This window comes from Capsicum annuum, chromosome 8 (assembly GCF_002878395.1).
Source record: "Capsicum annuum cultivar UCD-10X-F1 chromosome 8, UCD10Xv1.1, whole genome shotgun sequence".
Classification (NCBI taxonomy): Eukaryota; Viridiplantae; Streptophyta; class Magnoliopsida; order Solanales; family Solanaceae; genus Capsicum; species Capsicum annuum.
The window spans coordinates 153,947,949-153,958,827 of NC_061118.1; the positions used below are offsets into that span (position 1 = coordinate 153,947,949).

Sequence of the window (10,879 nt, forward strand, 5' to 3'; positions counted from 1 at the left end):
GTATCACTTGCATCACACATTATCTCAAAGAGTTTGCTCCAATCAGGGGAAACAACTATTGGAGAATTAGACAACTGTACCTAAAGAATCTCAAATGCTTTCCTGCAATCATCTAAAAATTTAAACTTCACATCATTCATTAATAGGTTAGTCAGAGGTTTTGAAACTTTTGAAAAATCTTTTATAAACCTTCTGTAAAAACCTGCATGTCCTAAGAAACTTCTAATGCCTTTAACAGTAATGGGAGGGGGTATTCCTGCTATAAGATCAATTATTACTTTATCAACTTCTATTCCTTTAGCAGTAATTTTATGACCTAAAACAATTCCCTCTGTTACTATAGAATGATATTTTTCCCAATGAAGAACCAAGTTTGTCTTTTCACGTCTTCTAAGCACCAAAGTCAAATGATAAAGACAATCTTCAAATGTCTTACCAAAAAGTGTGAAATCATCCATAAATATTTCAAGAAACTTTTTATTCATGTCTGAGAAAATTGCTGACATGCAACGCTGAAATGTAACAGGAGCTTTGCATAGTTCAAATGGCATTTTTCATAAGCATACGTACCTTGGGGCATGCAAATGTGGTTTTATTCTGATCTTCTGGAGAAATTGATATTTGATTGTATCCAGAATACCCATCAAGGAAACATTAAAATTCATGACCTGCAATTCTCTCAAGCATTTGATCAATAAAAGGTAGAGGAAAATGATTTTTTCTTATAACCTTATTAAGTTGTCTATAATCAATACAGACTCTCCATTATGTGATAGTTTTGGTAGGTATGAGTTCATTATTTCATTTTTAATCACTATTATACCTCCCTTCTTTGGTACTACCTGCACAGGACTCACCCAAGGACTATCAGATATTAGATAAATAATACCTGCTGCTAGAAGTTTTATCACTGAATTCTTGACAATTTATTGTATTTTTAGGTTTAGTCTTCATTGAGGTTGGACTATTGGTTTGTAATTATCTTCCATAAGGATCTTATGTGTGCAAATAGCTAGACTTATTCCTTTGATATCAGCTATAGTCCACCCGATGGCTCTTTTGTGTTCTTTCAATACTCCAATTAATTTGTTTTCTTGTTCTGTAGTCAAAGAAGAGGAAATACTTACTGGACATAATTCAGATTCAAGAAAAATATATTTCAGATAAGATGGAAGTGTTTTGAGTTTAATTTTGGGTTGAACTTCTTCTAGGGAGTTTTCCTCATTCACTATATTTTCTTTTAGCATTTCCACTTCTTTTCTGATTGTGGGATCATCATCACTTGTCGTACCTGACTTGGCCAAACATCTTTCCAATGAATCAGTAATCAACTGATCATCTTTGTATTCATCTGTAAGGTCATCTAGCAAGTCAATATGAAAACAAGAAGATGATGACTCATTCTCAGAAAATTTTATTATTTTTTGCATGTCAAAAATTACTCTTTCTTCATCAACTCGCAGTATTAATTGTCCTTGATGGACATCAATAATTGCTCTTTCTGTTGCGAGAAATGGTCTACCTAGAATTAATGATACCTCAGTGTTCTCTTCCATTTCAAGTACTATAAAATTTACAGGAAATGCAAATTTATCAACTCTTATGAGAACATCTTCAATTATTTCTTTTGAATTTTTAGTACTTTGATCGGTCAATTGAAGAGATACTCCAGTATCTTTTATCTTACAAAGTTCTAGCTTTTTAAAAATTGAAAATGACATTAGATTTACTGAAACACCTGAATCGCATAATGCTTTTTCAAAATGAGCGCCTCCCAAGGTACAAGAAATTGTAAAACTTTTCGGGTCATCAAGTTTTTGTGGTAGCTTATTTTGAAGTATAGCACTACATTTCTCTATAAGCTTAACCACTGAAACTTCTTCCAATTTTCTTTTACTCGACAAAATCTCTTTAAGAAATTTAGCATATGAAGGCATTTGTGACAAAGCATCTGTGAAAGGTATGTTAATGTAAAGTTGTTTTAAGATTTTCAGAAACTTTAAAAATTGTTTGTCAAGTTTTTCTCTTTTCATATTTTGGGGAAAAGGAAGAGGTACAGAGTGAGGATTTGTGATCAATTCATTTTCCCGCACCTTTTTTTCTTTAATTTTTTATTTTTTTGAATATTCAGATTTCTCATTTTTTGCACCTTCATTTACCTGTTCCACTTCTCGCGTACTTTCTTGTCGGCTTGCATATGGATCATTAAGATTTTTACCTGAGCGCAAAGAGATGACTTTAAGATGTTTCTTTGAATTTTTCTTAGTGTTACTTGGTAGAACACCTTGAATTTGTCCTGATATGAGTGTTGCTAATTGACTTACCTGAATTTCCAATTTCTTGATGGCTGAATGATGACTTTCAATTTTTTCATCAGTTACCCAAATGAATTTGTTCATCATTTCTTCAAGGTTCTGTTGGTGGGCTCTTTGAGGTTGTTGTTGGTATTGCTGATAATTGTGTTGCCCTCTCATCTGATTTTGAAAGTCAGATGATTCCTGCACTTGCTGTTTTTGATTAAAATATTTTTGAGGATTTTCAGCACCATTAAGATTACTCCATTGAAATTCAGGATGTGTATGTGTCATGGAGCTACCAAATAGATAATTATTCTTGTAACCAATTACATTTACATGTTATTCATTTTATATTGAAGCTTGACATTCATGATTAGGGTGATTACCTCCACAAACATCGCAATTTTCAAGTTGGGGAGATGACTGAGTGCTTACCTGAAAAGTCTCAAATTTTTGTGTGAGAGCTGTGATCTGTTGTGTCAATGAATTTAAAACTTCAACCTGATTGACTCCTGCTGCTTTCTTGATAATTATTCTATCAGATGGCCATTGCACTGCATTTTCTGAAATTTCATTAAGTAGTTGTATGGCTTCTGCAGTGATTTTGCTCATTATGGATCCACTTGACGCTGCATCAATTACGTTTCTAGCAGAGGGTTTAAGACCATGATAAAAAATATATAAAATGTCTGGATCTGAAATTTTGTGGTGTGGACATTTTCTTAACATTGCTCTTAGTCTTTCCCATGCTTGATAGACAGATTCAGTATTAATTTGTAAAAAATTATTAATTTCTTGCTTCATTTTAATTATTTTTGCAAGAGAAAAGTATTTGTTATGAAATTTTTGGGTTATCTGTTCCCATGTAGTGATGGAACCTCTTGGTAAACTTCACAACCATGTCTTGGCTTCTCTTTTTAATGAAAAAGGAAAAAGCCATAATCTGATAGCATTTGTTGTGACCCCATTGTATTTACATGTTTCAACTAACTCAAGAAAATCAATTAGGTGGGCGTGAGGGTCTTCACTTATATCACTTGTGAATTGACATAAATTCTGAATTGTCTAAATCAATCCTGTGCGAATTTCAAAGTTATTTGCTGCTACTGGTGCACTCCTTACACTTGATTCTTCTTCAAAGTGATCTGGTCTTGCATAATCTCTAAGTATCCTATCACATCATGATGCCACCTCATCAAACTGTTCTTCCACTTGATGTGGTGGAGGTGGATTGTTGTTATTGTTAAGCTCGTCACCCTCCATTGCTTGTTGTAAAGACACTTGAGATTATGTGGCTTGTTCTTTCCGTAACAAACGTAAGAATTTTTCAATTTCAGGATTGTATGATACTAATTCTCTTGAAGAAGAACGGGTCATACACTTTCTGAAATTACAACTTGAAATTCAAATAATAATTAAAAAAAAAAACTCAAATTAGTAGTAAAATAATTAATCTGCAGTAGACTTTACCAATTCCTGGCAACGGCATTAAAAATTTAACGAGTCAATGACATATATATATTTTTTACTCGCACTCTGCCAAATTATTGTATAGAAAGATGTCGAACCCACAGAGATTGATTTTATCTATTCTACGGATGTTTCTTGTTTCAATTACTATTTGAGAAAATCAGAAATAGTTGAATGATGAATTAACTAATTGTTAGTACATAAACAGATGGTACAAAATAAATATATTTATATATTTTTTTAAATATGTTAAAGGTGTTGGGATTTTGACTTCGCTCAATATTTCTATATAAAGTAAACTCTTTATTCCTTAATTTCTTTTTCTCAAAAATGTATAAATACCTCTCACGATTATATTATGTTTTATTACTAAACTTGAACAATTAAATGCACTCCTCTCGATTATACAATTTAATCATCAAAATAGTAATATTAAAGACCCAGAAAAATATATTTGAACTAAGACATGCACTTTTTGTAGCAAGTTCCTTTCGGTTACCTTACTTGTTATAACTAATTAATACACTATTTGCCTCTTTCGATTACAAATAAGTGAAACTAATTATAACATAAATTAGATAGATGTCACTAAATAAATATTGAGAATCTATCAATACTTCAATTAATGGTATTATTTCTTCCACCTCTCTCGATTACAGAATTAATAACATGTTAATTTGAAGTACAAATTAGATAGATTTAATAAATAAAGCAACATCTAGCTGTAAAGCTGATAAAATTAAATAGAAATCTTCAACCCAAGTATGTGAAGTTTAGGAATAATACTTACTATTATATAGAAATATCAAGATTCATCATTTTCCCAACACAAAAGAAAATTACTCCATACTAGAATAAGTACTACTAACGAAAATATTCTTCTCCATTAAATAAGAAAATAGAAGAAATATTCAAGAAGAATAATTCCGCTATTTAGTTAAAAGCAGGATCTAGAATAATTTTCAACATTGAATAACTAACATGTAGTAAAAGAAAACTTAAAGAAAATTATTAAGTAGTTGATTCAACTCTTCTCTTTTCTTTGATACTTTCCTTCCTTGTTGAATTCTTATTTATAGAAAATATAATGTAGGTTTCATGGCTTTGTGGAGACATCAAATGTTGTTGCCACTTTAAAGATCATCATTGTTGCGAAACTAATTTTTGTTGATACTTCATTTCATTATATTTTCATGTTTCCACAATAAGACTTCATGTTTCCACAATATTTCTTTTTGTTCACTTATTCTTTCAACATTCCTTTCTTGTAAGATTGTTAGTAAATATGGATAATAGATATATATTATTCATGAGTTTATTTAAAATCTTTATTTATTTACATATGAAAATATATGAATAATTTATACTTATCAGTGGTAGTGCAGTATCACAAAAATCAGCTAAGTAAACGATCATTGTTAGATCAACTGTGGAGTTAGAGATTGTAGCTCTATAGCTAGCTGATTTTGAGGCTGAGTGGCTAAGAAATTTCTTAACAAATATTCCTTTAACAAAGGATGATACGGTGCCTCATGTATCTATGTACTATGATTGTCAAATCACAATTGCTATTGTGAAGAATAAATTTTACAATCGTCAAAGCATACATATGAAATTGAATCATGATGTTGCTAAGCAATTGCTTAAAGATGGAATAATTTTCATTGATAATGTGAAGTCAGAATTGAATTTGACTGATTCACTGACTAAACCTATGGGATGAAAATTAGTTCATCAAACCTCAAAAGAGATAGGATTAAGGCCACAATGATTGTCAATAAAGATGGTAACCCAACTTATATGATTTACAATCCCATGAAATAGGTTCATATGGGTAATAACAAGTCAATAGTGACGCCATACATTAATTGAGAGTGCTTGAGCTGCTTCTAAAATTGAGGGATGAGCTTTAACTCTTTATAAATTTATAGTTCACAATGATATTAAAGCAGTGTACATTTGATGATTCACTTGTATGAGAAGTGGAATGTGGCCGTTCCTATGAAACTTCGGTCTGATTTCTAGAGTTCTCATGAATATCAGGCACGCGTAAGGCCTATTGGTGCAAAACTGCGTTAAACAACAAAATTATGGTCAAAATATGATTGATAAAACTTCTGGCTTACAACAAGAGTTATTCGATAATTTTATAAAAAAGGGTAGGTGGTGCATTAAAGCTACTGCTATGCGCGATTTTCGGGGAAGGGCTCCACCACAAGGGTGTATTGTATGCAGCCTTACCTTGCATTTCTGCCAGAGGTTGTTTTCAAGGTCTGAACCCATGACCTACTGGTCACATGGCAACAACTTTACCAGTTACTTCAAGGCTCCCCTTCTCATCGATAATTTTATAGGTTAAATTTTATTGGTCTAAGTTTGGTTCATAATTCAAAAGACATCAAACGTTATTAAATTTTGTCCATATAATGTAGCAAGTTAAACTCATCTATTTATAAATTATTTTAAAATATATGGGGGATTGATAGATATTTTTAAACATTAGTTGAATATTATATAATTTTCTTTAAGAGAAAGTAAATATATTAATAATTTTTTAACTAATAAGAGAAGTTTACTTGTGGACCAAATAAAACGCGTGCCTATCCCCAAAGTAAAATACTTCATTTTTTTCAGAAAAAATTATTTATAGACTCCACCGACTTAAAAAGGCTACAAATAACTAATACTCTATTTTCTACGATAGACACCCTAACATCTATATTTCTTCTTTGCTTTTCTGCCTAACATTTCTTTGCTTTAATTTTATTTAAATAATAATTTTGTTATTTCTTTTCTAAGTTAGAACTTGTTGGTTTATAATTAATTTTGTTAATTTATATATGCTTAGATTAATTAGAAAGATTTATTTAGTTTTAAATATTCTCTATAAATCAGAAAAGTGCTTGTTTAATTCGAAAAAATATTACACATTGCGAAAGTAATTTCTTAGGACAATTTCCAACACCACTCAAGTATATTTATATATTATATATACTTATTTATTTAATACAATATTAAGCAGTAATATTTAGTTAATTTTTGATAGTACTAATTTATTAGTATATTGTTAAATTATTATTTTGCTGATAATTAAATATTATTGTTAATTTTGTTATATCTTTACATTTCTTCCCAACAATTTATGTATCAAAAAATGTGATTTAGGATTTGTTTGATACGGAGGAAAATATTTCTTGAAAAATCTTTTTCTATTTTTCAGGGGAAAAAAGTGAGTTTCTTAGCGTACTTCCTCTTTCATGTAAGATAAATTGTTTTGTCCTAAATGCATTCGTGTATAATTTAAACAGTTACTTTATGGATGATGGGTGTGGACGTGTGGTAGGGATGGGGCCGTAGGGTAGAAGTAAAGATGAGTTGTGTTGAAGAATGCGGAGGATACATTAAAATTAATATAGAATGATATTTGTGAAACTTTTTTCGTCCTACTTGTTAGGAAATTTTTTTACTTATCTTTTAATCAAGTGATTTTTTTTATATTCAAAAATCTTAATTAATCAAACGTGAGAATATTGAAAAATATTTTTGTTGAAAATATTTTCTCCCTATCAAACAACTAATGCTAATAACAAACACCTAATGATAATAGTACATATATATATACTAGAAGTGCAAGGCCCGTGTCAGCACAGACCGAACAATAAAACATGTGAATTGTAATTTTTAAGTTTTAGAATTTATGTTGGAGTAGGAAGTTTGAGCAGTAGAATGTTTTCATTGGTACGATAAAATATACTTATAAAATATATTTCTGTAAATTTTTTTATCAAACTTTTCTTTTGTATATATTCTTTCTATTGAAACGTAGGAGTCGTTTGTCATAGTGTATAAATTTTCTTTTTGAATAGAATATATTAGTAATATTTGTATTAGTAATGCTTCTATTAGTAAATATTGGTATTATTTATGTTAAATTAGTTCTTATACATTGTTTAACGTGCTGCATTAAAATTAACCTTTTCGATTTTGATATATTTAAATAAAAGTTTTTTTTTTCAAAAAGAATTGCATGTACATTTTAAGATTCATTCGAGATCTAGCACGGGTTCAATATATTAATTTTTATCTCAATTTATATGATACAAATAGAATTTAGATAATCAATCATACTTTTAATAGGTATTTAGATAATTTAATTTGTTAACTATTGTAATTTATAATATTTTTTTATGTAATTTTCAAATAATACGTATTATTTTTCTTGTCCAAACTTTTGTGGTATTGATAGTTAATTATATTTTAAAAATAATTTAAGTTTTTAATTATTGTGATTTATAATACTTTTCTTCTATTCCAGTTTCAGTGCCACTAATATAATTTCAAGAGTCGACCAAATATTTATATCTTTTAAATCTTTTAAGTTGTTAATTATTGTGATTTTTAGTATTTTTCATGTAATTTTTTTGAAATATATAATATATTAAATTGTTTTTAGATATTTTAACTTATTAACTATTGTAATTTATAATACTTTTTATATAATTTTTTTTGAATAATATTTGCTACTCTACTTGTCCAGAGTTTTGTGTCGACGATAGCCAATTATATTTTTAAAATAATTTAAATTTTTTATCATTGTAATTTATAATATTTTTTCTATTTCAACTTATGTAGTACAATGCTTAAATGACCATAATAATTAATTAGGGATGATATAGTAAAATGCAATTATTATTATTTATTATTTTTATTACATGTATGTGTTGATTCAAGAAAAATTTGAAAACATTTAGAAATGTGTTGAATGTTACAAATGTTAATAATCCATTTGTAACATTTTGTGCTTCTTGATTTCTCAACATTTATCTTTTATGTGTTTTTACTCTTTTGCCCTTTGAGTATATGTAGCAATTTTTATTTTTATTTTTATAATGTCATGAAAATTTTACTCTTTTGCCCTTTGAATACGTTACTCTTCTTGTCCAAATTTTTGTGGCATTGATAATCAATTATATTTTAAAAATAATTTAAATTTTTAATTATTGTGATTTGTAATACTTTTCTTCTATTCCATTTTCAGTGACACTAATATAATTTCTAGAGTCGACCAAATATTTTGGATCTTTTAAATCTTTTAAGTTGTTAATTATTGTGATTTCTAGTATTTTTCATGTAATTTTTTTGAAATATATAAAATTATTTTTTTCTATTTCAACTTATGTGGTACAATGCTTAAATGACCATAATAATTAATTAGGGGTGATATAGTAAAATTACGGTTGAAGCAGACATGCCATAAATGTCTATTTTATTTTTTACTTAAATATTATTAATTTTTTAATGTATAAATAACTTATAATAATTAATTTGGAGCAATATAATAATTAATTAGGAGTGATATGGTACAATTACGGTTGAAGCAGACATGTCATAAATGTCTATTTTATTTTTTAATATATAAATAACTTATAATAATTAATTAAGTGTGATATAATAATTAGTTAAGGGTAATATAGTACAATTACGGTTGAAGCAGACATGTCATAAATATTTATATGATTTTTAATTAAATATTATTAATTTTTAATATATAAATAATTTATAATAATTAATTATATGTGGGCTCCATCATATTCAATAGGAGTAGTATTAATGGCAAAGTGGTAATTTATTGGAATGGTATGGGTTGTAATTAATTCAAAATGAAAGGACTTTTCTTATAGTTGTTGATAAGGTCCAAACATTAAAACACAAAATACAATTTTCCTAAACAAACTAATCTTGCAAAGTATTTTATAGACCTTAGTATTCTAAAACTTTGTTTTAATACCCATAAGCTAACATGTCAAAACCATCATTTTTAATATATAGAAATAGAAAAATAATATTTTTTAAATAATTTAAATTTTTAATTATTATGTAAAACTTTTTCTACTCCAATTTAAGTGACATGATACTTAGATGACCATAATAATTAATTAGAGATGATATAGTAAAATCACGATTGAATATGTTAGGAAAAAATTAAATTAGGTGAAATTGTAATAACATATAAGAAAGAAAGTAAATTATATGTTTGATATGAAATTAAATAAAGAACAAAATTTATTCAATTGCATCAATTATAATTAATTTTTACAATAAATTATCATCCTACTAATCAATTTACTTAAATATATTTGAAACAATTTTATACATAAAAAAGATAAATAAGATTGAAAAATTAATGGAAGATAGAGGACCCACATGTGTGTGGCATTATGGTAAATTTCTTCAATGATATTAATTGTAATTAAAGAGAAAAGAATGGGTTTTTATTCAAATTTTTTATGAGGTTCCAAAGTCAAAAGCATAAAAAACAATTGAATTGAGTTTATAATTTATTGTAATGACTTTAATATCCTTAAATAAGAATTTAAAGATAAAAAACTATCATGTTGAAACCAAATCTTCTATAATATATATATATATATAGATATAGATACGTATACGTTATATATTCATGGACCAAACATTTGGACAACCATAACTCTACTTGTCTTTAATATATTCATGGACCAATATTAGGACAATCATAACTTCAATTTTGACAAAAGCAACCTCCGAATGGACCCTCCTTAATTCCAAAATTTTCAACCAAAATTACCGGATTCATTGACTCAGCAAAAACTTCTGGGTTTATGCAAGGGCGAAGCTACACTTAGGATAGGGGTTCATTCAATCCTCTTTCGATGAAAAATTATATTATATATACATGATTAAGATTATTTTTTTTATATATATAGTAGATGTCGAACCGTCTTTGTTTAGTTTATATATTCACTTGTGAACCCCTTTGATGAAAATCCTGACTCGACCACTGGGTTCATGTAATTACTACTAACACATTGCCACCCATACACATATCCTAGATGTTGCACAAGTATAATAGACTAGATTTTGGATTATATCACTCGTTGTCTTAAAATTTGGGTTACATTTTTTTTTTTTTTTTTAAAAAGAAGAAAAATGTTTTCCACACATGCAAGTCTACGTTTCTATTTGTGATGAAGGTTGAAACGTCTATTAATCTTGGTGTGGGTTTATGTTGCACCAAACTAACTCAAATATTATTATTATTATTATTATTATTATTATTATTATTATTATTATTA

The 10,879-nt window shown here is 27.9% G+C and overlaps 1 protein-coding gene across 1 annotated transcript in view; it reads right to left on the minus strand.

Annotated features, from left to right (window-relative positions):
- Positions 1 to 950: 950 nt before the first annotated feature.
- LOC124886682 overlaps positions 951 to 10,879 on the minus strand; it is a 22,069-nt gene continuing 12,140 nt past the window's right edge. The window contains exons 2-4 of the mRNA XM_047395573.1: positions 2,733 to 2,926; positions 2,150 to 2,612; positions 951 to 1,951 (exon numbers count right to left, since the gene is read on the minus strand). Of these exons, the coding sequence (XP_047251529.1) occupies positions 951 to 1,951; positions 2,150 to 2,612; positions 2,733 to 2,926 (1,658 nt within the window). The remainder of the gene's footprint in view (positions 1,952 to 2,149; positions 2,613 to 2,732; positions 2,927 to 10,879) is intronic.